The sequence below is a fragment of the Camelina sativa genome, chromosome 11, assembly GCF_030686135.1.
Source record: "Camelina sativa cultivar CO46 ecotype springtype chromosome 11, ASM3068613v1".
NCBI classification, from domain to species: Eukaryota; Viridiplantae; Streptophyta; class Magnoliopsida; order Brassicales; family Brassicaceae; genus Camelina; species Camelina sativa.
The window spans coordinates 43,612,149-43,637,217 of NC_141890.1; the positions used below are offsets into that span (position 1 = coordinate 43,612,149).

At 37.6% G+C, this 25,069-nt stretch overlaps 4 protein-coding genes across 8 annotated transcripts; all 4 read left to right on the plus strand.

Moving 5' to 3' along the window:
- Positions 1–5,495: 5,495 nt before the first annotated feature.
- Positions 5,496–6,028, plus strand: LOC147935392 (uncharacterized protein At1g43920, Chloroplastic-like). Its single transcript, XM_087472964.1, has 2 exons — positions 5,496–5,654; positions 5,729–6,028. The coding sequence occupies exons 1-2, from the start codon at positions 5,496–5,498 to the stop codon at positions 6,026–6,028; spliced, it is 459 nt and encodes a 152-aa protein (XP_087329090.1).
- A 1,340-nt stretch (positions 6,029–7,368) lies between these two features.
- On the plus strand, positions 7,369–17,391 carry LOC104725863 (glutamate synthase 1 [NADH], chloroplastic). 4 transcript variants are annotated; one of them, XM_087471610.1, is made up of 21 exons: positions 7,369–8,053; positions 8,148–8,267; positions 8,459–8,572; positions 8,670–8,822; positions 8,912–9,012; positions 9,103–9,199; positions 9,661–9,770; positions 9,883–9,986; positions 10,103–10,282; positions 10,380–10,723; positions 10,820–10,890; positions 10,979–11,448; positions 11,550–12,419; positions 12,505–12,659; positions 12,872–13,033; positions 13,125–14,945; positions 15,281–15,549; positions 15,641–15,946; positions 16,046–16,313; positions 16,434–16,691; positions 16,781–17,391. In XM_087471610.1, exons 1-21 carry the CDS (start codon positions 7,643–7,645, stop codon positions 17,036–17,038), a joined length of 6,642 nt encoding a protein of 2,213 aa, XP_087327736.1. In that variant the 5' UTR covers positions 7,369–7,642; the 3' UTR covers positions 17,039–17,391. The 4 variants fall into 4 exon arrangements, with proteins under 4 accessions (XP_087327736.1, XP_087327738.1, XP_087327739.1 ...); XM_087471612.1 differs by lacking the exons at positions 7,369–8,053; positions 8,148–8,267; positions 8,459–8,572; ... (1 more) ...; positions 8,912–9,012; positions 9,103–9,199 and adding an exon at positions 9,259–9,390; XM_087471613.1 differs by lacking the exons at positions 7,369–8,053; positions 8,148–8,267; positions 8,459–8,572; ... (1 more) ...; positions 8,912–9,012; positions 9,103–9,199 and adding an exon at positions 9,261–9,572.
- A 145-nt stretch (positions 17,392–17,536) lies between these two features.
- Positions 17,537–19,834, plus strand: LOC104725864 (acyl-CoA-binding domain-containing protein 1). Of its 2 annotated transcripts, none has more exons than XM_010444609.3 (6): positions 17,537–18,327; positions 18,681–18,783; positions 18,910–19,001; positions 19,208–19,299; positions 19,391–19,488; positions 19,572–19,834. In XM_010444609.3, the coding sequence occupies exons 1-6, from the start codon at positions 17,873–17,875 to the stop codon at positions 19,746–19,748; spliced, it is 1,017 nt and encodes a 338-aa protein (XP_010442911.1). In that variant the 5' UTR covers positions 17,537–17,872; the 3' UTR covers positions 19,749–19,834. The 2 variants fall into 2 exon arrangements, 1 of the variants encoding a protein (XP_010442911.1); XR_015572318.1 differs by having other exon boundaries at positions 17,572–18,327; positions 18,910–19,006.
- A 782-nt stretch (positions 19,835–20,616) lies between these two features.
- LOC104725865 (importin subunit beta-1) lies at positions 20,617–24,763 on the plus strand. Its single transcript, XM_010444610.3, has 3 exons — positions 20,617–20,873; positions 21,416–23,840; positions 23,930–24,763. Exons 2-3 carry the CDS (start codon positions 21,427–21,429, stop codon positions 24,126–24,128), a joined length of 2,613 nt encoding a protein of 870 aa, XP_010442912.1. The 5' UTR covers positions 20,617–20,873; positions 21,416–21,426; the 3' UTR covers positions 24,129–24,763.
- The last annotated feature ends 306 nt before the right edge of the window (positions 24,764–25,069 follow it).

Consider the following 25,069-nt stretch of genomic DNA (forward strand, 5'->3'; position numbering starts at 1 on the left):
AGAGTTATTGTTCCCCCCGACGAACCGACTTCCTTGCTTCCTTCTCTGGTGATTATAGTCATCTCGTCTAGCTGTTGTAGGTCTGTTCTTCAAACTTTCAAAGAAAATTTCGACTTGGCTCCCCCTACCTGGCGCGTCAAATTGTTGATGTCCAAATCGGTCACAATTAGAATGTTTTAGTTCGGTGAAAAGGAGATTGAAGTTCTCTTTTATTGATCGGTGCCGGGACACGAAAGGACGGGTTACAACGTGACTTTGACGAGTTACAAATAATATACGAGAAACAATAGACGAGCCGTGAACTCATTCTAGTTCCGAGTGAGTGAACGCTTGTACTTGTTATCCGTATTCTTTCCCTTTTCGTGCAACCCCTTTCTCGAACGCCGTACGCCCGTTCTTATAGGGAACTGTGTCGGTTCGTCCCCAAAAAGATCAAAATACCCCTCCTTCGTTGAAGGTTTATTTGAACCTTTTCTGGGCGAGGCTTTTTGTTGGGGTGAGGACCTACCCCTAACATCGGTGACACCACCGTCGCCGACTACTGCAAGCGTCTCAAGACACTTGTCAACATTGATTCTCCAGTGTCCGACCGTCAACTTGTCATGTACATGTTGAATGGTCTCAACGATAAGTTCAACTCGATCATCAACGTCATCAAGCACAAAATTCCATACCCTTCATTCAATGTCGCCCGATCCATGCTGCAACTGGAAGAGCCCCGCCTGTCCAAACATGTGAAACCCGCTCCCAACCCACCGTCAGATATGTCTTCTCCAAATATCTTGTATACCATGTCGGACCACCAATCTTCGAGAGGTCATCCGTCTGGTCAATTTTCAAAAATGCTCCAAATCACTTTAAATAGATAATCTTTTGATTGTTTTCGCAAGGATGATTATCTTTTGTGATTTATTACGGTTGGCCGCATATGGAAATTTAAAATATAAACTTGATGCGGTTCAGTTCAACAAAATGATTCATCATCCATGGCCTGTCCAATAATTCACTTCACATTACTACTTTACAGTTATTCCTTTTTATAACCAAAAAGCTTTGACCATGAACCAATTATATTTACTAATTTAGCCTTTTGACTAATTTTATGGTTTAGCCTGATATCAAAAATGAAAGATTGATCATGCCCATAGCCTTTGGCAGCTGTTTAGACATTTAAGTTGAAGCTCCCACAGTAAGCAGTTTTCTCGTTTCACATATATATGTAGTCTTCAATACTTCAACCCCACATATATAGATATCCAAAGATGTATCCACTTGTAAAATGGTCTTTTTTTCAAAAAAAAAATGTTTTAGTTCAATGCATTTAGAAATTTCTTTCTATGAAACTGTTAATTTTTTATATGATTTTATATGTATATTCGTTTACCAAGATTTTAAGGCTAAATATTTCATAATGTCTATAATTTAATAACTTGAACTTTTTTTCAAAGTTAATAACATGAATTATAAGTTAGATGTTTTTAACCAGGATTATTTTTTTTAATCATAATTTGTGGTAGATAGTAGACTATAATGGTTAAAAAGATCTTGTACTTGATTATATGAAGATTTTTTTTTTGGTTATCATAGACCAAAACCAATCTCTCTCTCATTTGTAAATATATATGCCTTGGTTCCTAATAGAAACAAATAAAACTCACATATATTTCCAGTCTATGATCAAAATCAAATTAACTCAAATAAAATTAAATGATTTTGAAAAAGAATAAAAACTATTTTAAGGAAATTACATAATATTTAACAATTTTTAGAATATATTATATTTACATACAATTAATTACTAATCATGTAAAGAGTTAACTAAGGAAAAGAAACTGTAAAGAGTTAAAGAAAGAAATTATAAAGATTATTAAAATATATAATTTAGTTGTATTTGCTTTAAAGATGGTTAAACTATAACATTACTTTTTATTTCAACAAAAAACTAGAACATTAATTTAAAAGTTAAATAAGACAAAGTTTTGTCTTGTTTACATGAAAAATACACAAATTAGAGAACACATGTTAAAAAACTTAAAATACATGAAAAACACACAAATTAGATAAATGTTTGAATTAAAATGATGAAATATATAAAATGTACAAAACACACACTTAACTACCAATATTTAAGAAAATAATTTGTTTTTTTCTAAAAAATTTCTAAACAGTTGAAGTGTACCTTACCACTGATACTAAGTATAAAAAGAAATAAAGAATGATCATGCCCATTAGTTTCAACAATTTAGATATATTACCTTTTCAATTTTAGATATTTTACCTTTTTAACTGCGTATCAACAATTTAGATATATTATCTTTTCAATTTTAGATATCTTGCTCAGAAACTATTAATTATTGTATTATTAAGAAAAAAATCCTAAATTATACATATACGTTAGTTCAATGTATTTGGATTTTTTTCTGTCTATGAAATTCTTTAGTAAGATTTTTCTGTATTCAACATATGAAGATTCTTTGACCAAAGTTTTTTTAGGCTAAAAATTTAATAGCTTGAATAAATTTAGTGACAACCAATAACATTAATTAGTCAAACATTTTTTTACTTCATTTTTTATTTACACTTTATACATGATTATATGGAAACTCTAATAACAATAAAAATATGAATGATAAAGATCATAAGAATGATACAAACTGGTAAAACAAATTAATTCCAATAAAATGAAATAATTTTTTCTTAGTTTTTTTTTTAAATTATAAAAATAAATATTTTTTAATAACGTAAAAAGATCTGCCAAAAAATAAAATTCTCAGCTTCAATAGTTTTATGGGCTAAGACCTAAGACTTAAAAACAATAATACTCAAATTTACATATTCATTAAATAAGCCAATGGCTAAGTAATACTAATAAAAGATTAAAGTGAAAAAGTAAAAAAATGAAGTTATTTATTTCTATTAAAGCTCTCTCCTATTTAGATATAAACGCACACGCCAAAGACAAACAATTCTCAGATACCTATTTACCATATATATTATGCATTTATTCGCCGCTTCAGTCTGCCACACGCTTTTCTTTCTTTCGTTTAAAATTGTTATTGTTGTTTATCCAAATATGAAATTTTCATATCAAAGATTTAAGGCTACATATTTAGTAATGTGAATAGAAATAAAATTGGATTCTAATATTAAAGAAGATTTTGTATTTGATTATATGAATATTTTAATAAAAATATATGAAATTTTTTGATTTAGAATTTATTTTAAACAACGTAGATCTGACAACAAATGATTTTTCGTAGCTCTCATATTTTCATGGGGTAAGAGTTAACAACAAACCACTAATACTCAAATTTACAATAGTGCGGTGGATAAAATAACAAATAATAAGAATAAAAATGAGAAAATGAAAACATAAAAAAAAAAAAATTCTCTATCTACAAAGAAAGCGAACAACAAGATTTTCTCTCTTTCCTAAAGCCTATCTCTCTCCTCTCTATATAAGTAAACATCTCGCATCTGATGTAAAACATATAAACTCTTTACTCTCGTAGTCGCCACACGCCCCACTGCCTCTTTTTTTGCTCGGTCCGCCACGCTCTTTCTCCTTCGGTCCGCCATGCTCTTTCTCCTTCGGTCCGCCACGCTCTTTTATCTTTTGTTGTTTATACAAATAATTTCTTATTTAAATGACGTAGATCTAACAACAAATAATTCTTTTTAGCTCTCATATTTTTATGGGGTAAGAGCGATGTTTTAGAAATCGTTAGGTGCTAGTCGGATGGTCAGAGTGGGCCTAGAGCCTAGCAAGAAAATCGGAGATTAAACGGGGACTAGTTTTATGGTTATTTTATTAAATTAATAATAAAATAAAAATCTATAGTACTAAATATATATAATTATATTTATGTTAAAAGAAAACATCAAATAAAATATAAATATAGTATTGTCTTCAAAATCACGGTAAATACAGAAAGACATAATTTTAAAATAAAATTTTATGATTTTCATTATAAGTTTATACATTAGTTATTGTAAAATATCACAAAATCTTAATTTAAATGTCTAAATAACAAAAATAATAATTTATTGGCTAAAAATAAAAAATAATCAGATTAGACGAATTATAATCAAATTCAATATATATAATTAGATAATCGATGCTAGGTGGAAATTAGTCATTAATCAAGACGGAAGTGAACCTAGCAATTTTAGGAAATGGAATCGGTGCTAGCCGATGATTTTTTAAACAAGGGTAAGAGTTAACAAGAAACCAATACTCAAATTTACAATATTAATTAAAGAAAAAGTCTTGGGTTCACTTCTAGGGGTGAACCTCTTTTATTCACCCATATTAATTAACAAATCAAAATACAACAAAACGCCATGTCATATCATGTTTATAAAATAAATCAAAATTAAAATAAAAAGACAAAACATATTAAGGAAAAAAATTATGTAGATTTTTAATAAGAAAATTATGTCGGTTTGGTTTATAAAGGAATGCTTAGAGTGTAGTTTTTACAATTAAACAAAATTATATGTCGGTTTGGGTTTACAAAATAGTGATTAAGGTTTAGATTTTATAATTAAACGAAATTATATGTCGGTTTGGGTTTACAAAAAAGTGGTTATTGTTTAGGGTTTAGATTTTATAATGAAACGAAATTATATGTCGGTTTGGGTTTACAAAAGAGTGGTTAGGGTTTAGGGTTTAGATTTTATAATTAAATGAAATTATATGTCGGTTTGGTTTATAAAAGAGTGATTAGGGTTTAGGGTTTAGATTTTGCAATCAAAGAAATTTATATGTCGGTTTGGGTTTATAAAATAGTGGTTAGGGTTTAGATTTTACAATTAAAGAAAATTATATGTCGGTTTGGATTTATAAAAGAGTGGTTAGGGTTTAGATTTTACAATTAAACAAAATTGTATTTCAATTTGGGTTAATAAAAGAGTGGTTAGGGTTTAAATTACACAATTAAACAAAATTATATCTCGGTTTGAATTTATAAAAATGTAATTTAGATTTAGATGTTATAATTAAAAACTATAATATAATTTTTATAATTAAAATTGAATTATAAACAGATTTTGTTTCTTTAATTAATAATTTATTTCCTTAATTAAGAGGGGTGAATAAGAGAGGGTGAATCCAAAAATTGTCTTTAATTAAAATAGCGAGGGTATAAAATAGGGAAAAATGTCAATTAAATCATGAACTTACACAAAAATGCCAATTAAACCCTAAACTTTCCCTAAGGCCATTTAAATCATCAAATTGCGTTGCCAAATCTAATTAAACATCACATTTTATTTTAAACGCCGAAATATACTTCGCGTAAAATTGGGTGACGGAGTAAATAAACTCCGTTTAACGCCCGTTCACGTCTGTTAGAGCCACCCGTTAGAATAAAAAAAAACTCGAAAACCCCAAATTATATCGATCTCTAACCCTAAATCCCCAAATTCAAATTGGACAATCCCTAAATCGATTTCATCTTCTCTTCACCTTTTCTTCTTTACGATTTTGAGATATGAGTTGCAAGTTTGGACAATCAAGTTCTGAGAACAGAGGACGGGGTTGCCATGGTTTTCCGGCAAAGTGTCATTGCGGCTTAGATGTTGCCATCTACACATCAAGTACGAAGCAAAACCCAGGAAGACCTTACTTTCGTTGTCCAACCAGAGGAGATGTAAGTAACTAATTTTGTTATGAATTTGTGTTTTTTAGATTTGTTGATAATAGTTTATCAATTTACGACTGTAGGAGCATTTGTTTAAGTGGGTGGAAGAAGGTGTGTACGAAGAGGTTGTAGAAGCATTACCGAAAATGTCCATAATTAACAATGAGATAAGCAATGCAAGATATGAGGTTGTTGTAGAAATTGATGGGTTAAAGACTCGGATTGAAGAATTGAAGGAAGATGCAATATGGAGCAAAAGAGAACTTAACAAATGGAAATTGATGTTATTGTGCTTGGTATGCCTTTGTGTTACTGTAATTGTCATGGTAATTGTAATTCTAATGTGTAAAACCTCAAAAGGAACATTTGTTCTTGGTTACTAGTGTCTTTGTGTTCTGTCTTTGGTGTTGGATCATCGTTTGTGTCTTTGTTGTGTGTCTTTGGTAATGAAAATTTTTGGCACTCGTTATGAGTTAAACCCAAAAAAAAGGGAGGTAGAAAACAAAAATCATTCATAATGAAAAACATTTGGTCCACACAACTAGCTGAACCATAACATCCATCCACGTTCAACACACTGAACCAAAGAAGACAAAAAACAAACAAACCTAATGAAAAACATTTGGTCCACACAACAACAAAGCACTCATGAACACTCAAACCAAACAAAGTAACGATTCATTCATAAAGGTAATCTAGGAGGAACACTCAAACCATGATGAAAATCGACCAAGTCCTTGCTCATCTTGTCCTTGTGACCCAACCGCTGGTCCTTGGGATCCTTGTTGAGCTTGTGACCCAACCGCTGGTCCTTGGGATCCTTGTTGAGCTTGTGGTTCTTGGTTTTTCCTTGGTCGACCTCTTGGTCTCTTTGGGACACTAGCAACCACAGTAGGATTTTTGCAGCCATGCTTGTTGTGGCCTTGTTGGAAGCAGTTAGAGCATGTCATGACTCTCTTTTCCCGTGACATCTTATTTGACGAAGATGAAGATTCATTTCTTCCTTTCCTCCTTGCATAGTTAGACGGCCTTCCTGGGTTCCCTCTTCTCCATGGTGGTGGCAATACAGCCAGCCTATTCAATCTAGGCCACACTTGCATCCCTTCGACCTCAGCCTCCGAAGCTCCAAATCCTTTGATTACCTCAACCTCTACAGCTCCGACTCCTTCGACATCAGCCTCCGAAGCACCAAATCCTTCTCTAACCTCAACCTCTACAGCTCCAACTCCTCCGATTACCTCAACCTCTGCAGCTTCATACATAATTACACTATTCGATTCGTCTTTCGGTGGATCTTCAACTCTTTCTCCAACAAACGAAATCACGCCCTTGTTTTTTACTTTTGGCATCGAATCGAAAACAGGGTTTCATGAAAATGATTTGAATTTGAGGATTTAAGGTTAGAGATTGATATAATTTGGGGTTTTCGAGTTTTTTTTTATCCTAACACAAACGTGAACGGGCGTTAAACAAAGTTTATTTACTCCGTCACCCAATTTTACGCGATGTATATTTCGGCGTTTAAAATAAAATGTGATGTTTAATTAGATTTGGCAACGCAATTTGATGATTTAAATGGGCTTAGGGAAAGTTCAGAGTTTAATTGGCGTTTTTGTGTAAGTTCATGATTTAATTGACATTTTTCCCGTATACAATAATAAATAATAAAATTAAAAAATGAGAAATGAAAATATAAATAAATAAAAATTTCTCTATCTAAAACAACGAAAGCAACAAGATTTTCTCTCTCCCAAAGCCTATCTCTCTCCTCTATATAAGTAAACGTCTAGCATCTGATGTAAAACGTATAAACTCTCTCGCAGCCGCCACACGCCCCGCCGCCTCCTTCCGTCCTCCACGCTTTTTTTGTTGTTGTTGTTGTTTATACAGATCAGATCGTGATTCCTTGTCTCACTTTTTTCTTTCTGAATAGACAAAAAAAAAACCAAATCTGTTAACCTGATCATTCACTGTTGATTCCTTGAGAAAAAAAAAAAATGGCGGCAGCTTCGTCTAGCTCCGTTCTTCACCTCCGAACCAACCAACAATTGTTATCACTCCGATCTCTGAAAAACTCCACCGTCCCGGCATCCCAATTGGCCGTCGCGCCAGGTGTCGGCCGTAGAAGGACGTGTACGACGGCGCGATGCTCTGTGAAGAAATCGTTGGCGACGACGACTCCTGAGAGTCCTTTCCTAGGGACTCGTGTGAGGAGATCCGGATCCGAGACGCTTCAGTTCTGGAGATCGGACGGTCCTGGACGGTCTGCGAAGCTTAGAACGGTGGTTAAGTCGTCATTTTCCGGTGTTCCGGAGAAGCCTCTCGGTCTTTATGATCCTTCCTATGATAAAGACTCTTGTGGTGTCGGCTTTGTAGCAGAGTTGTCCGGCGAGACCAGCCGCAAAACGGTACTACTCGTTCTGTTCATCATACATGTATAATTTAAATTGCTCATGTGTGTGATGTGATCAGTGACATGGTTTTTGATTTTGAAATTTTCAGGTGACTGATTCGTTGGAGATGTTGATACGGATGACTCATAGAGGTGCTTGTGGTTGTGAGAGCAACACTGGTGACGGCGCTGGGATTCTTGTTGGTCTGCCTCACGATTTCTATGCTGAGGTTTGTTTTTTTTTTTTTTTTATTCTCCATGCAAACAGATTTTGAATCGGTTGGTAAAAATATAAAAAGATCTGACAAGATCTAAACCGTTGTAAATCTTTTTTTTTTTCTTTTTTTTTTTCCTGGTAATGTTTCAGAGTAGTTATTATTGGTTCTGTTAAGTGAATTGATGTGTTTTTTTTGTCTATCAGGCTGCGACAGAGCTTGGCTTTGTACTTCCTCCTGCTGGAGAGTATGCTGTTGGTATGTTCTTCTTGCCAACCTCTGAAAGCCGGAGAGAAGAAAGCAGAAATGTTTTCACTAAGGTTCGTTTGACGTTTTTTTTTCCTTATATTTTTTTGAATAAGTTTCATGAACATGGATTTTAATGGAGAAGAGTTTCTATCTTTTTTTTTCGTGTAGGTTGCTGAATCACTTGGACATTCAGTTCTTGGATGGAGATCAGTGCCTACTGATAACTCTGGATTGGGAAAGTCAGCTTTGCAGACTGAACCAATTATTGAGCAAGTTTTCCTTACCCCTACTGCTAATTCTAAAGCTGACTTTGAGCAACAGGTAATTTGCTTGCATTTAAATTTAGTCATGTATGTGTATCATTGGCATGCTCTTGGATATGATGTTAATGATACTCTTATATGTGACAGATGTATATTCTTCGAAGAGTATCTATGGTTGCTATTCGGGCTGCGTTGAACCTCGAACACGGTGCAATGAAGGACTTTTACATTTGTTCTTTATCTTCTAGGTATTTAGCTGTTTTGTGAAGAATTGTATTTTTTTCTTAAAGGAATGAAATTATTTAATCTAATGAATTATTTTTTTTTTGGTGATTTAGGACTATTGTTTACAAAGGACAACTAAAGCCTGATCAACTGAAAGATTATTACTACGCGGATCTTGGGAGTGAAAGGTTTACGAGCTACATGGCCCTGGTAAATAATTTTTCTATTCACAATCTCTTTTTTTATGCTGACTCCATGCTCCACCAAACAGCATGTGAACCAACGGGGTAACCGAGGAGATGCGAGGTTGAGGGGAATGACTTCTGAGAGGCATTGAAGTTTGAATGATCTCTTAAGTTCCTCCAAACCCTCTTGATAAGTATTTTAAATATTGGATGCTGGTGAGTTGGTAACGTCAAGTGAGTCCAGAAACTCGTTTGCCTTGATATGTATCATTAGTTATCTTAGGGTTGAGTAATCACAAATCTAAGATTTTGTTGGTCAAGGTAGTTAGCACAATTCAGCAACATTAGAAACTTGCTCCCAACTATAATGCTGTTGAAGTATTGTCTAAGACCAAGTGGTAAAGTTTTCAGTTGCATACATACACATTTTCATATTTTAATAACTTATGATTGACTTTACTCGGTTAAATGTTATTGATGGTTTAGGTTCACTCTCGGTTCTCTACCAATACATTTCCCAGCTGGGATCGTGCTCAGCCAATGCGCGTTTTGGGACACAATGGAGAAATCAATACTCTGAGGGGAAACGTGAACTGGTGTGTTGTCAGAAATATAATACATTAAGCTGTCATGTAATTTAAGTAACCTGTTTGGTTCATTTTTAATTAGTGCGTCATCTAATGATTTCTGATTTTATATTCCTCACAGGATGAGGGCACGTGAGGGTCTTCTGAAGTGCAAGGAACTTGGATTATCAAAGAAGGAGCTGAAGAAGCTTCTGCCTATTGTGGATGTTAGCTCTTCTGACTCAGGTAACTTTTTATCTCGGTTATATGCCTGTACGATGTTCAACTACATGTGGATCAGAGCTTTGCTTAGATTTTATGGACCTTGACACGTTTCTGTATTGTCTTGCTAACCTTGCTAGGTGCTTTTGATGGTGTTCTTGAGTTGCTTGTCCGAGCTGGCAGAAGTCTTCCTGAAGCTGTTATGATGATGATCCCTGAAGCATGGCAGAATGACAAAAACATAGATCCAAGCAGGAAATCGTTTTATGAATACTTATCTGCACTAATGGAGCCATGGGATGGACCTGCTCTCATATCATGTAAGTTTTATTCCTTAGTTATGCACAAACTTCCCAACCCATTTCTTTATATGTGGTTTTGAAATTTTGATGTAACTCTCCATCGGATGTCTTGCAGTTACTGATGGTCGCTACTTGGGTGCCACATTGGACCGTAATGGACTTCGTCCTGGTAGGTTCTACATAACCCACAGTGGAAGAGTTATCATGGCTAGTGAAGTCGGGGTAGTGGACGTACCACCTGAAGATGTGATGAGGAAAGGAAGACTTAACCCGGGTATGATGCTTCTTGTTGATTTCGAGAAGCATATTGTTGTTGATGACGACGCCTTGAAGCAGCAGTATTCACTGGCAAGACCCTATGGTGAGTGGCTTCAAAGGCAAAAGATTGAACTTAAAGACATCATTGAGTCAGTTCCAGAGGCTGAACGGATTGCTCCTTCAATTTCTGGTGTTGTACCGGTAAGCTGTCGCTAAAGAATCCCCATTTCCTCTAATAGATTGTACTCTTCAGTCATCTTTACAATGGTTAGTTGACTTTTTTTCTTTGAAACCTAGGCCTCAAATGATGATGACTCAATGGAGAGCATGGGAATTCATGGTTTATTGTCTCCACTTAAGGCCTTTGGGTATGTTTGTTTTTTAACTTGCTAATGTGTATTCCTCTGTTTTTTCTTTGAAATTTGCCTCACGCTTCCTTATGACTTATGCATGCAGTTATACAGTTGAGGCGTTGGAGATGCTTCTGCTTCCGATGGCTAAAGATGGCTCTGAAGCACTTGGTTCTATGGGAAATGATACCCCTCTGGCTGTTATGTCAAACCGAGAGAAGTTATGCTTTGAGTATTTCAAGCAAATGTTTGCTCAAGTAACAAATCCGCCAATCGATCCTATTCGTGAGAAGATTGTTACTTCGATGGAGTGCATGATAGGTCCAGAAGGTGATCTAACTGAAACAACTGAAGAGCAATGTCACCGTCTCTCCCTAAAAGGTCCTCTTTTGAAAGTCGAAGAGATGGAAGCAATCAAGAAAATGAATTACAGAGGCTGGCGGACTAAAGTTCTTGATATAACTTATCCTAAAGAACGAGGTACAAAAGGGTTAGAGGAGACCTTGGACCGAATCTGTGATGAAGCTAATGAAGCGATAAAGGAGGGCTACACATTACTTGTTTTGTCTGATCGAGGTAATCATTTGGCATCCTTAGATGATCTGTAAGCGTATTTTAATTTTTGACCACTTTTGCCATGTTCTTACTTTTTTTTATCAAATGTTCTCACATTTCAGCTTTCTCTGCAACGCGTGTTGCTGTGAGCTCTCTCTTGGCCGTTGGTGCCGTTCATCATCATCTGGTTAAGACACTTGCGCGCACTCAAGTTGGTTTGGTAGTGGAATCTGCTGAACCACGTGAAGTGCATCATTTCTGCACTCTTGTCGGATTCGGAGCAGATGCTATTTGTCCATATTTGGCGGTAGAGGCTGTTTATAGATTACAAGTTGACGGCAAGATACCACCAAAATCTAACGGGGAGTTCCATTCTAAAGAAGAGCTGGTCAAGAAGTATTACAAGGCAAGTAACTATGGAATGATGAAAGTTCTTGCCAAAATGGGAATTTCAACTCTGGCCTCATACAAGGGTGCTCAGATATTTGAAGCTCTTGGACTTTCATCTGAAGTGATTCAGAAATGTTTTGCGGGAACCCCAAGCAGAGTGGAAGGAGCGACATTTGAGATGCTTGCACGAGATGGTCTTCAATTGCATGAGATGGCCTTTCCAGCCCGTGGCTATGCACCTGGAAGTGCAGAAGCCTCGGCACTTCTCAACCCTGGAAACTATCATTGGAGGAAGAATGGGGAAATTCATCTCAACGACCCTCTTGCGATTGCAAAATTGCAAGAGGCTGCACGGACCAATAGTGTAGCTGCATACAAGGAATATTCGAAACGCATCAACGAATTGAACAAGCAAAGTAATTTGCGCGGGCTCATGAAGTTCAAAGAAGCAGATGTAACCATTCCACTAGATCAAGTAGAGCCTGCAAGTGAAATTGTTAAGCGGTTTTGTACGGGCGCTATGAGTTATGGATCTATATCACTAGAGGCACATACAACCTTAGCAATGGCCATGAATAAACTTGGAGGAAAATCAAATACTGGTATATTTCTTTTTCTCGATGATTTTTGTATATTTTCTTGTTCTTTGCAAAGAATACTAAGACATTATTTTATGATCTGCTTAAGGTGAGGGAGGGGAACTGCCATCCCGTATGGAGCCCCTTGCAGATGGTTCAAGGAACCCTAAAAGAAGCTCCATCAAACAAATTGCTAGTGGAAGATTTGGAGTTTCAAGCTACTATCTTACAAATGCTGACGAGCTGCAGATAAAGATGGCTCAGGTGACTTCAAATTTGGCTTTGCATAATGTTTTCTCATTCTCGTACCTTTTGCACGTCTTTGGGTTTCTACATACTACAGTCCCTATGATTTTTATGCTCGTAGCAGATAATGCTTTTTACACAGTATTTATAGGTGCCTCGTCAAAAGTTTTTTGAATGTTGGATCTTAATACTGGTCTATGTTTCTAACTAGTATCTCTAATACCATACAGGGTGCCAAACCTGGGGAAGGTGGGGAGCTACCAGGCCACAAGGTTATAGGAGACATTGCTATCACCAGAAATTCCACCGCTGGTGTAGGGCTAATCAGTCCACCTCCTCATCATGACATCTACTCTATCGAGGATCTTGCCCAGCTAATTCACGATCTTAAGGTATCCATAAAGTCTTATTTCATCTTGTCTAGGCATTTCTAATCGTCACTCCTCCATTTAGTGTAACATTTGTTTCTGTTATCTCGTGTAGAATGCCAATCCTGGGGCCCGTATCAGTGTTAAACTTGTATCTGAAGCTGGTGTCGGAGTTATTGCTAGCGGTGTGGTGAAGGGCCATGCTGACCATGTTCTGATAGCAGGTCATGATGGAGGTACTGGTGCATCTCGCTGGACCGGTATTAAAAACGCTGGTCTTCCGTGGGAACTTGGTCTAGCTGAGACACACCAAACTCTTGTTGCTAATGACCTTCGCGGCCGTACTGTTCTTCAGACTGATGGTCAGTTAAAAACTGGCAGAGACGTTGCAATTGCAGCGCTTCTTGGTGCTGAAGAGTTTGGTTTCAGTACTGCTCCCCTTATTACACTTGGGTGTATCATGATGAGAAAGTGCCACAAGAACACATGCCCTGTGGGAATTGCTACTCAAGATCCAGTTCTCCGTGAAAAATTTGCTGGGGAGCCTGAACATGTTATTAATTTCTTCTTTATGCTTGCTGAGGAAGTTAGGGAGATCATGGCTGGACTTGGTTTCAGAACTGTCACTGAGATGATTGGTCGTGCAGATATGCTTGAACTTGACAGGGAAGTTGTCAAGAACAATGATAAGTTGGAGAACATTGATCTCTCTCTTTTGCTCAGACCTGCTGCTGAGATTCGTCCTGGGGCTGCTCAGTACTGTGTCCAGAAACAAGATCACGGGTTAGACATGGCTCTGGATCAAGAGCTGATTGCTTTGTCAAAATCTGCTCTGGAGAAAGCTCTTCCGGTTTACATTGAGACTCCTATCTGCAACGTTAACCGCGCTGTTGGGACAATGTTGAGCCATGAGGTAACCAAACGTTACCACTTGGCTGGGCTTCCAAAGGATACAATTCATATTAAGTTCACAGGAAGTGCTGGTCAGAGTCTTGGAGCTTTCTTGTGTCCGGGAATTATGTTAGAACTTGAGGGCGATAGCAACGACTATGTTGGAAAAGGTCTCTCCGGAGGTAAAGTTGTTGTCTACCCTCCAAAAGGAAGCAGCTTTGATCCAAAGGAAAATATTGTTATTGGTAATGTAGCACTTTACGGGGCCACTAGTGGTGAAGCATATTTCAATGGGATGGCTGCTGAAAGGTTCTCTGTTCGTAATTCTGGTGCTAAAGCCGTAGTTGAAGGTGTTGGTGATCACGGCTGTGAATACATGACTGGTGGTACTGTTGTGGTTCTTGGAAAGACTGGTAGAAACTTTGCTGCTGGTATGAGTGGAGGGATTGCTTATGTCCTTGATGTGGACGGAAAGTTTCACACCAGATGCAATCCTGAACTAGTTGATCTGGATAAAGTGGAAGATGAGGAGGACAAAATGACACTCAAAATGATGATCCAGCAACATCAACGACACACCAACAGCCAACTTGCTCAAGACGTTCTTGCAGACTTTGAGAATTTGCTACTCAAGTTTATCAAGGTCTTCCCAAGAGATTACAAACGTGTTTTGTCGGCCATGAAACATGAAGAAGTATCCAAGCAAGCAATAGAGCGTGCTTCTGAGGAAGCTGATGAGATGGAAGAGAAAGAACTCGAGGAGAAAGACGCCTTTGTTGAGCTGAAGAACATGGCAGCTGCTTCTTCTAAAGAGAAGATGTCAGGAAACGGAGTGGCAGCTGAAGCTCCGAAGAAACCTTCTAAGGTAGATGATGCTGTTAAACACCGTGGTTTCATTGCTTATGAGCGTGAAGGAGTTAAGTACAGAGATCCCAATGTTCGTCTTAATGACTGGAACGAAGTCATGGAGGAATCAAAACCTGGACCGCTCCTTACAACTCAGTCAGCACGATGTATGGATTGTGGAACTCCATTCTGCCACCAGGTGAATATCTGTTAGCCTCTCTTTTTTTCCTTTCTAAGTTGTCTTCTTACAGCTTATATTTTAGTAATTTATGCGCATGGTTTCTTTTTTAAAAAGCTTATTGTATTTGCTTTCTTTTTTTGCCTGATTTTTGGTTTGTTTTTTATTTACATGACCCGCAATTTTTTTTTAAAAAGCTCATTATTTTAAAGATATCTAGTAACTGAATATCATCATCGATGGTAATTTGGTATTCAAATTATATGTAAACACAAACTTATTTTTAAAAGTAAAATGCAACTTGGCATTTTATAAATGGATGCTCTCTAACATTTTTTGTTTTTGAAAATTTACAGGAGACCTCTGGATGCCCTCTTGGTAACAAGATTCCTGAATTCAATGAACTTGTCTACCAGAACAGATGGCAAGAAGCGTTGAATCGTCTACTTGAGACAAACAACTTCCCGGAATTTACTGGGCGGGTTTGCCCTGCACCATGTGAAGGTTCTTGTGTTCTTGGAATAATCGAGAATCCTGTTTCCATCAAAAGCATTGAATGTTCTATTATAGATAAAGCTTTTGAGGAAGGATGGATGATACCAAGACCTCCTCTCAAGAGAACAGGGTATACTTCTTGAGTCTATTATCTTACCAAACACTTTTATCTTTTACTGTTGTGAGTCTTGATTTTACATATTTTGCTTATTGATTTGCAGGAAAAAAGTAGCTATTATTGGAAGTGGACCGGCTGGATTGGCTGCGGCTGACCAGCTGAACAAAATGGGCCACTCAGTAACAGTGTATGAGCGCTCTGACAGAATTGGTGGGCTTATGATGTATGGAGTCCCAAACATGAAGACCGACAAAATTGACATTGTTCAAAGGCGGGTTGATCTTATGACCAAAGAAGGTATCAACTTTGTGGTCAATGCAAATATTGGAAAAGACCCGTCTTACTCACTTGATGGGCTTAAGGAAGAGAATGATGCAATTGTTCTTGCTGTTGGTTCCACAAAACCAAGGTACTTTTCTTTTTAAAGATTGGAAATTCCTATTTGTATGACCAGAAATATAAACAGATTATAATCTAACTGAGACATTGTTGGGTTTCAATTTTGCAGAGATCTTCCAGTGCCTGGTCGTGATCTATCTGGTGTTCACTTTGCCATGGAGTTTCTTCATGCAAACACCAAAAGCTTGCTTGATAGTAATCTTGAGGATGGCAATTACATTTCTGCAAAGGGCAAAAAGGTTGTTGTAATTGGTGGAGGTGATACCGGCACAGATTGTATCGGAACATCTATCCGCCATGGATGCAGCAACATTGTAAACCTAGAGCTTCTTCCTCAGCCACCTGTCACGAGAGCTCCTGGAAATCCTTGGCCACAGGTTTGTTTCAGATTTCTATACTCGAATCATTTTAGCAACTTTTTCATAGGTCAGAAAACTTTTGAGTTGGTATGGATATTGTGTTTTTACTGAGCTTCCTTGTATTGGTTATGACTACAGTGGCCTCGTGTATTCCGTATTGACTACGGACATCAAGAAGCTGCCACCAAATTTGGAAAAGATCCTAGAACTTATGAGGTCTTAACCAAGCGGTTCATTGGAGATGACAATGGAAACGTCAAAGGGCTTGAAATTGTGAGAGTGAGTTGGGAGAAGGATGAAACCGGGAGGTTCCAATTCAAGGAGATCGAAGGTTCCGAGGAAATAATTGAAGCGGACCTCGTCTTCTTGGCCATGGGTTTCCTTGGACCTGAGCCAGTAAGTGATTGTCATTGTCTTTACCCTCTTCTTCTACATTGTGGTAATGATTGTGAACCAATGGCTTTGTTTTTTTTTTGTTCTTACAGACACTGGCTGAGAAGCTAGGACTCGAATGCGACAACAGGTCGAACTTTAAGGCAGAGTATGGCCGGTTCTCAACAACCGTGGAAGGTGTTTTTGCAGCAGGAGATTGTCGCAGAGGCCAGTCTTTGGTTGTTTGGGCCATCTCTGAAGGACGTCAAGCTGCATCTCAGGTTGACAAATTCCTCAGCAAAAACGATGATGACGAAGACGCCAAGTTACGGCAAGGACTTAACCAAATGAAGCACAATATCAGTAACTGAGGTAAAAGAAGCCTTTACTCATCTGAAGCAAAAGTCGAGAGGAAAGACCACAGATTTTGCTCTCATTGAGACAGAGAGGCGAAAAGGACCGACTTATGGCAGAGATGATGAAGGGAGAAGAGTTGCAAAAAAAACCGAATTTGATGGTTTAGAAAGCTTAGGTTGTTTTTGTTTATTATCGTCCATAAAAGTAATAATGATTTCTAAGTACATTATTCTCTTAGTAGGATTTTTTCAGTAGCTTTGTTTTGGTAAAGCTTTCTGAATTGAAGGCCCTTTGGCTTTTTTTGTTCTACGGCTGTTTCTGAGTTTGAATTTTAAAGAATGGTAATGCATAGTTCCTTTTTCTTGCATTTGCTCTCTTTGTTTTCATTTCGTGTTATTATGGTGTGGAGGATACTGTAAAAAAAGTATGCAACTATTCAACTTAAACATAGCAAGCGTAATTTAACACAGCTGAGGTTAAGAAAACGATCAAGATACGTAAATACAAAAAGTGAAACTTTTATAAGTCAACAATTTAAGGTCTGGGTTTGGGCAAATGGGTCTAAAAATCTTACGTGTGGTTCCTCTTTTGTTGTATCTCGTCTTCAACAAAAGACAATCCCAGAAAGAGAAAACCAAAAAGTGTAATTAAAAAAAAAACAAACAAACAAATTGAGGAGTGAAGCGGTGAAAACAAGAGGAAAAGGTGGCTCCTTTTTGTTTCTGGAGATGCGTTTTGCAGTGACTCTTCATTGATTTGTAGGGCTTCTCTACTCAGATTTCGAGTTGGGTTTGTTTGAATCTCAGTAAAGTTTTCATCTTTATTAGAAATTTTCCGATTTGGGGGAAATGGATGATTGGTATCAGCTTGCACAGTCTGGAATCATAGGTTTGATCTTCGCTTACCTTCTCGCTAAGCTAATCTCTATCCTCGTCGCGTTTAAAGGCGAGAATCTCTCACTCACTCGCGACCACACGACTGAATCGGAGTATGAGAGCTTGCGCAAGGTCGAATCTTCAACCGGGATTGGCGGCGAGACAGAGTCTCTTGTGGCTGAGCAAGGTAGTTTGAGAGGTGATGATGAAGACGAAGATGATGATTGGGAAGGTGTTGAAAGTACAGAACTTGATGAGGCATTTAGTGCTGCTACGGCTTTTGTCGCTGCTGCTGCATCTGACAGGCTTTCTCAGAAAGTATCAAATGAGTTGCAGCTTCAGCTTTATGGATTCTATAAGATTGCTACTGAAGGACCTTGTACTGCTCCTCAACCATCAGCTCTCAAAATGACTGCTCGGGCCAAGTGGTTTGTCTCAGACACACTCTCATTTCTATGTTTTGACTGCGAACTTGATTGATTGTCATGTTCACTTGTGATGTACTGATGATTCATTATCTATCTTGATGTCACCAAGTTCGTATCTTGCATTCCCTAAGTGTCGAAAAGGATTGCTTTTGTTGTTGTATTGATTGGTAATCTGATTTATATTTCTTGACTTGTGATGTACTGATGATTCTCCATCGTAGGTGTATCTTGCATTGTGAAAGCATAGAAAAGGATTGCTTTTGTTGTTGTTACTGATTGGTAATTTATGGGTTATGCTGCAGATTTGGTCATAGAAATGCATTTTTGATTGACTGAGACCTGTTGTGTTTTAGGCAAGCATGGAAGAAATTGGGTGCTATGCCTCCTGAAGAAGCAATGGAGAAGTATATCGATCTTGTTACTCAATTGTATCCAGCTTGGGTAGAAGGTGGCTCGGTTAGTTTGTCTTTACCCTTTTGTTACATTTCGTCAAACTGTTTGTGAATGATCTGTTTCATTTCTTGAATATTTGAATATCTATCTTGATTTCCTGGCTTGTTCTGCTTTGTTGCGGAATTTTAGAAAAAAAGAAATCGTAGTGGTGATGCTGCAGCAGGCCCAATGGGACCGGTGTTTAGCTCATTGGTGTACGAAGAGGAATCCGAAAATGAGTTGTAAGGTTTCTAAGCAATTTAGTTACAATTTTCTGATATCTTTGAACTTTTATTTCCGTAAAGATCACTAGAGACTAGATCAGAGAAGGATTGTATATATCATAACACTCACCTTAGGTAGATCAAAGAATCATATGGTAATTTTAATCATAGTCAAAACTCTGGTCATTTTTGCGTCTTTAACTCTTATGTCTTTTATGTTCCAGGAAGATTGATGCCATACACGGCTTTGCTAGAGAAGGAGAAGTCGAGAATCTATTGAAGTGCTTAGAAAATGGCATACCTGTAAATGCAAGAGGTTAGTAGTCGCTAATTTATAGTATCATTTTCACAAATGTGTAGATTTGCTTTGGAAAATTCACGGTAACTCCATCCTTGAGTTATGTCAGATAGTGAAGGTCGAACACCGCTTCATTGGGCTATAGACCGTGGCCATCTGAACGTTGCTAAAGCTCTAATTGATCAGAATGCTGATGTGAATGCTAAAGTAAATAAACCCCTGAACCATTTCATTCCTTCAAAAATACAGTTCTGTGGGATGTGTTTTAAATTTGACAAACGTTTGTGTAGGACAATGAAGGCCAAACCTCTCTACACTACGCTGTTGTCTGCGAAAGAGAAGCAATCGCCGAGTTCTTAGTGAAGCAGAAAGCTGATACAACCATTAAAGATGACGAAGGAAACTCGCCTCTTGATCTCTGTGAATCAGAGTGGCCTTGGATGCGAGAGAAGATAGATTCCAATTAATGTGTGTCAAATCAATGTCTCAAAAACTAGATGCTTTGTTTTTCTTCTGAATCTTTGCTTCCTCCTAAATCAATGTTATGACAAAACAAGTACAACAACACACATTAACATATACACACAAGTAACTAAGTTTTATTGGTTACTATATTACAACACACAGAGAAGAAGAGATCATCATCATAGCACAATAATAATAAAGAAAGCTGTTTTATGTGACAGCAATGCTAAAAAGTTTAAAATGATGGTTCGTGGCCCTTCTCTGATTTTTTTTTTCCAGCTATCTTAATCATTATGAATTTTCATATCTGTAAAATTAATTTTTGTTGATTGCTTCTCAAATTTAGTATTTTTCTTATAAATAAATAAATGTATTATTTTTGTACCTTTGGAAGAAAAAGAAAGAAAGAAACAACCAAAAAACAATCTGGACCGTTGATGTCAGGAAATCGAAAAGATGAGAATATTTGAAGGTGGGGGTTCAGATAAGGACCACCCAACACACGATGTACGACATAACCTCTCCAGATATTACAAAATTCTTTTTCCTAATTACCAAAAAAATATTATATTTTTTATTTCATATATTGGTAATTTCCTATATCGTTTTTAAAATAAAATAAAAATTAGGATACCGATACACTGAACAATCCCTAAATATACGATTGGAAACAAATTTTCAAATTTAAAAGATTTACACAATTATTTTAAAAAAAGATTTATACAGTTTTTTATATTGGATAATTTAGGGAAAAAAGTCTTTGGTATATATATTTAAAATTTAATATAATACACTTAAACAAACTCTAAATCTTTGATTAAGATTAAAAATATACATTTATATAATGGAAAATAAATTTAAAATTTAAATGATTAACATAATTATAAAAAAAGAAGAAGATTTACATAATAAATACAGTAATTGTTTTTAAAAAAAGTTGAATACTTATAATAATACATCTTCACATCTTATTCTTCTCTCTCTCTCTCTCTCTTACCTTTTTCGCTGGAACTGTTTTTTTTTTTTCCTTCTCTCTCTCTCTCTCTCTTCCGTCTCTGGGCTTCTAGGGTTTGTCCTCACAGTCTTCGATTTGCCGCTTTATCCGATCACCGCCGCCGATATTTTAGGTAAAAAATCCTTCTTCCTTCACTTCATCTATTCAACTTTCTCCTAAAAGATCCCATCTCCTGATTCATTACTTCCCAATTCGCTTTTTATGATTCGATCTCGATTTCATTTAGTCATTGATTTTTTTTTTTTTTTGAAGTTCGTTTCGATTTGTTCATTGTGTTTTTTGTTAGGATTTTGAACTCGTTCGTATCTGAGATTAAGCAGCTTCTAGATTTTATTGATTTATTTGTTCTTAAGTTGATTTGGTCTTTGTTAGTAAAACTTGGTTGATTTCTTTGTATATTCGATTTCGTGCTCGGATCTGTTGTTTTTGCTGTTTCAATCGACTTTTGTAGTCTTTTAACTCTGTGCATAGCTCTTCTTTGTAGTTTGATTGATCCATGACGTTTTTGTTTGTTTAGTTTAGTCGTCGGCGATAGTGATTTAGGCAGTTTTGGGTTTTTTTTGATTCGAGCGAGTCTCTTGTTGTTCTTGGGAATTAGGTATGATGAGGAAGTTATTTTCAGTTTTAGCTAATTCTGTTGTGTTGGTTTTGCAGATTAAAAACATATGGCAATGGAGGTTACCCAGTTGCTCATTAATGCTCAGTCGATTGATGGAACTGTACGTAAACACGCTGAAGAAAGTCTCAAACAGTTTCAAGAGCAAAACCTTGCAGGTTTCTTGTTGTCTCTTGCTGGAGAGCTTGCGAATGATGAGAAGCCAGTTGATAGCAGGAAATTAGCCGGTTTAGTCCTAAAAAATGCTCTTGATGCTAAGGAACAACACAGGAAGTATGAGCTTGTTCAGAGATGGTTGGCTCTAGACATGTCAACAAAGTCCCAGATCAGAGCTTTCTTGTTGAAGACACTTTCGTCCCCTGTACCCGATGTTCGCTCAACTGCATCTCAGGTCATCGCCAAGGTTGCAGGTATTGAGTTGCCGCAGAAGCAGTGGCCTGAGCTCGTAGTATCTCTTCTCTCCAATATTCACCAGTTACCAGCTCATGTCAAGCAAGCCACTTTGGAGACTCTTGGATACCTTTGTGAGGAAGTGTCACCTGACGTTGTCGAACAGGAGCATGTAAATAAGATACTCACGGCTGTTGTTCAGGGTATGAATGCTGCTGAAGGTAATAATGATGTTAGACTTGCTGCAACCCGTGCTTTATACATGGCTCTGGGATTCGCTCAAGCAAATTTCAACAATGACATGGAGCGTGATTATATCATGAGAGTTGTGTGTGAAGCAACCCTGTCCCCTGAGGTGAAAATTAGGCAGGCGGCTTTTGAGTGTTTGGTATCTATTGCTTCCACATACTATGAAAAGTTGGCGCATTACATTCAAGATATATTCAACATCACAGCTAAGGCTGTAAGAGAAGATGACGAGTCTGTTGCTCTACAGGCAATTGAATTCTGGAGTTCCATTTGTGACGAAGAGATTGACATCTTAGAAGAATATGGTGGTGAGTTCGCTGGGGATTCTGATGTTCCATGCTTTTATTTTACCAAGCAGGCTCTCCCTGGGCTTGTGCCTCTACTGCTGGAAACTCTTCTTAAGCAAGAAGAAGATCAAGATTTGGATGAAGGGGCTTGGAATATTGCTATGGCAGGTGGGACATGCCTCGGTTTGGTTGCTAAGGCAGTTGGTGATGACATTGTACCACATGTCATGCCGTTTATTGAAGAGAAAATATCAAAGCCTGATTGGAGAGAGCGGGAAGCTGCAACCTATGCTTTCGGTTCCATTTTGGAAGGCCCTTCGGCAGATAGGTTGATGGCGATTGTTAACGCAGCGTTAACATTTATGCTCAATGCTCTAACAAATGACCCAAGCAACCATGTGAAAGACACAACTGCATGGACCCTTGGTCGGATATTTGAGTTCCTTCATGGTTCAACAATCGAGACACCAATAATTACCCAGGCAAACTGCCAGCAGATTATCACAGTACTGATCCAGACCATGAAGGATGCGCCCAATGTTGCCGAGAAGGCTTGTGGGGCTCTATACTTCCTTGCTCAAGGCTATGAGGATATTGGCCCCAATTCTCCATTAACACCATACTTCCAGGAAATTATTCAGTCACTTCTTTCTGTTGCACACAGAGATGATGCAACTGAATCACGCTTGCGGACTGCAGCTTATGAGGCGTTGAATGAAGTTGTCAGGTGTTCGACTGATGAAACGTCGACCATGGTTCTGCAATTAGTACCTGTGATAATGTTGGAGCTTCACAATACTTTGGAAGGGGAAAAACTTTCTATGGACGAGAGGGAGAAACAAAACGAGCTGCAGGGACTTCTATGCGGATGCTTGCAGGTCATCATACAGAAATTGGGATCTGAACCAACCAAGTATATGTTCATGCAGTCTGCAGACCAAATGATGGGACTTTTCCTGAGGGTGTTTGGCTGTAGAAGTGCAACTGCACATGAGGAAGCCATGCTTGCCATCGGCGCTCTTGCTTATGCAGCAGGTCCTGATTTCGCCAAATACATGCCTGAGTTTTACAAGTACCTGGAAATGGGTCTTCAAAACTTTGAAGAATACCAAGTATGTGCTGTTACTGTGGGTGTTGTTGGAGATGTCTGCAGAGCATTGGAGGACAAGGTTTTTCCTTATTGCGACGGGATTATGACGCAGCTTCTGAAAGATTTGTCGAGCAACCAGTTGCACCGATCGGTGAAACCACCGATATTTTCCTGTTTTGGTGACATAGCACTTGCCATCGGTGAGGATTTTGAGAAGTACCTGAGGTATTCAATGCCGATGCTTCAGAGCGCCGCAGAATTATCTGCTCACTCATCTGGAGCTGATGATGAAATGATGGAGTACACAAACTCATTGAGAAACGGGATCCTTGAGGCTTATTCAGGAATATTTCAAGGTTTCAAAAATTCTCCCAAAACCCAGCTCCTGATTCCTTTTGCACCCCATATCCTCCAATTTTTGGACAGTATATACATGGAGAAAGACATGTAAGTTTTTTTCAACCCAACTGAATTATATAGTAGTAGTGGTAAGTTGGTAACAGTTGTTTAATTTTGTTATAAATGTTGTGTGACAGGGACGAGGTGGTGATGAAGACAGCGATTGGGGTCTTAGGAGATTTAGCGGATACACTAGGGAGTCATGTGGGTGGTTTGATACAACAGTCAGTGTCAAGTAAAGAGTTCTTAAACGAATGTTTGTCTTCTGACGACCACACAATTAAAGAAGCAGCTGAATGGGCGAAGCATGCCATTACCCGTGCCATTTCTGTTTGAAGGCTCTTCTTTGCCTATAAGAAAGAAAAAAAGAAAATTCCTTTTGCTTTTTTAGTAAAGTCTGCATGCATCTCTGGGTGGGTTGAGTCGGTCGGGGAGGGGTAGAGCTGCAACAGCCGAGTCACATCAGCATCATCATCATCATCATCATCAGTTTCATTTGCATCATCAGCATTACTGGGGTCAGTCAGGGAATCATTGAGTCGAGGATGGGGGAATGATGAGTTTTGGGTAAATAATGAAACTGGAGGAGTCGCGGGTGAAACTTTCCCGGGTTAGGAAAGCCCCGGGAGTAGGAAGAAGAGGAGTTGTGGTCGTTTTCTGGTGGGTTTGGGGACAAAGTTATACCAAAAAAAGGTTTCATCGAACATCATAATACATTCAGCAAAATTGTTTTTCTTTTTCTCTCATATGTTCGTTCTTCAACCCCTTGAGGAGGGAAGGTCTCATGTTTTTATCAAGTGGGGGCATTATTAGAGGACAATCCCTTGATTTTTTTTTTTTTCTTCTTCTTCTTCTTTATTATTTGGTTAGTTGCAGTCTTTGCATCATCATTTTGTCTTTTGGGGGTTTGTATGTTTGATTAAAAGCATTATTTACATTTTATTTTTATATGAAAAAGTTTCACATGTCTATATCTTCCCTTGCTATATGCAGTTTAGGGGTTTTGCATACACACTGTTTTTGTTTATATATGATGTCACATACAGGAACGTTATATTACTATATGGTGTCATGTCTTAGGGTCTTCAAGAAGAGGTCCACATATATTTGAATACAATGAACTGTTTTCAATCTTTTAGATTCCATCATTTGATTGGCTCGAACTATATGGGAAAGGTCACATGTTAATAGGAGAAAATGTCCTGCCTTACTCTGCTTCCAAAGAGTCAAGTTAAGAAGAAGAAATCACGCTGCTTTCAAAAGTTTATGATACCTCA

Bases quoted from the DNA above. Each gene is read 5' to 3' on its own strand.
- LOC147935392 (XM_087472964.1), top strand. From the start codon at position 5,496: ATGAGTTGCAAGTTTGGACAATCAAGTTCTGAGAACAGAGGACGGGGT. The intron at 5,655-5,728 runs GTAAGTAACTAA...TTACGACTGTAG, and splicing joins GTTGTCCAACCAGAGGAGAT to GAGCATTTGTTTAAGTGGGT.
- LOC104725863 (XM_087471610.1), top strand. From the start codon at position 7,643: ATGGCGGCAGCTTCGTCTAGCTCCGTTCTTCACCTCCGAACCAACCAA. The intron at 9,987-10,102 runs GTAACTTTTTAT...TAACCTTGCTAG, and splicing joins TGTTAGCTCTTCTGACTCAG to GTGCTTTTGATGGTGTTCTT. The intron at 15,947-16,045 runs GTACTTTTCTTT...TCAATTTTGCAG, and splicing joins GTTGGTTCCACAAAACCAAG to AGATCTTCCAGTGCCTGGTC.
- LOC104725864 (XM_010444609.3), top strand. From the start codon at position 17,873: ATGGATGATTGGTATCAGCTTGCACAGTCTGGAATCATAGGTTTGATC. The intron at 18,784-18,909 runs GTTAGTTTGTCT...GCGGAATTTTAG, and splicing joins CTTGGGTAGAAGGTGGCTCG to AAAAAAAGAAATCGTAGTGG. The intron at 19,489-19,571 runs GTAAATAAACCC...ACGTTTGTGTAG, and splicing joins ATGCTGATGTGAATGCTAAA to GACAATGAAGGCCAAACCTC.
- LOC104725865 (XM_010444610.3), top strand. From the start codon at position 21,427: ATGGCAATGGAGGTTACCCAGTTGCTCATTAATGCTCAGTCGATTGAT. The intron at 23,841-23,929 runs GTAAGTTTTTTT...GTTGTGTGACAG, and splicing joins ATATACATGGAGAAAGACAT to GGACGAGGTGGTGATGAAGA.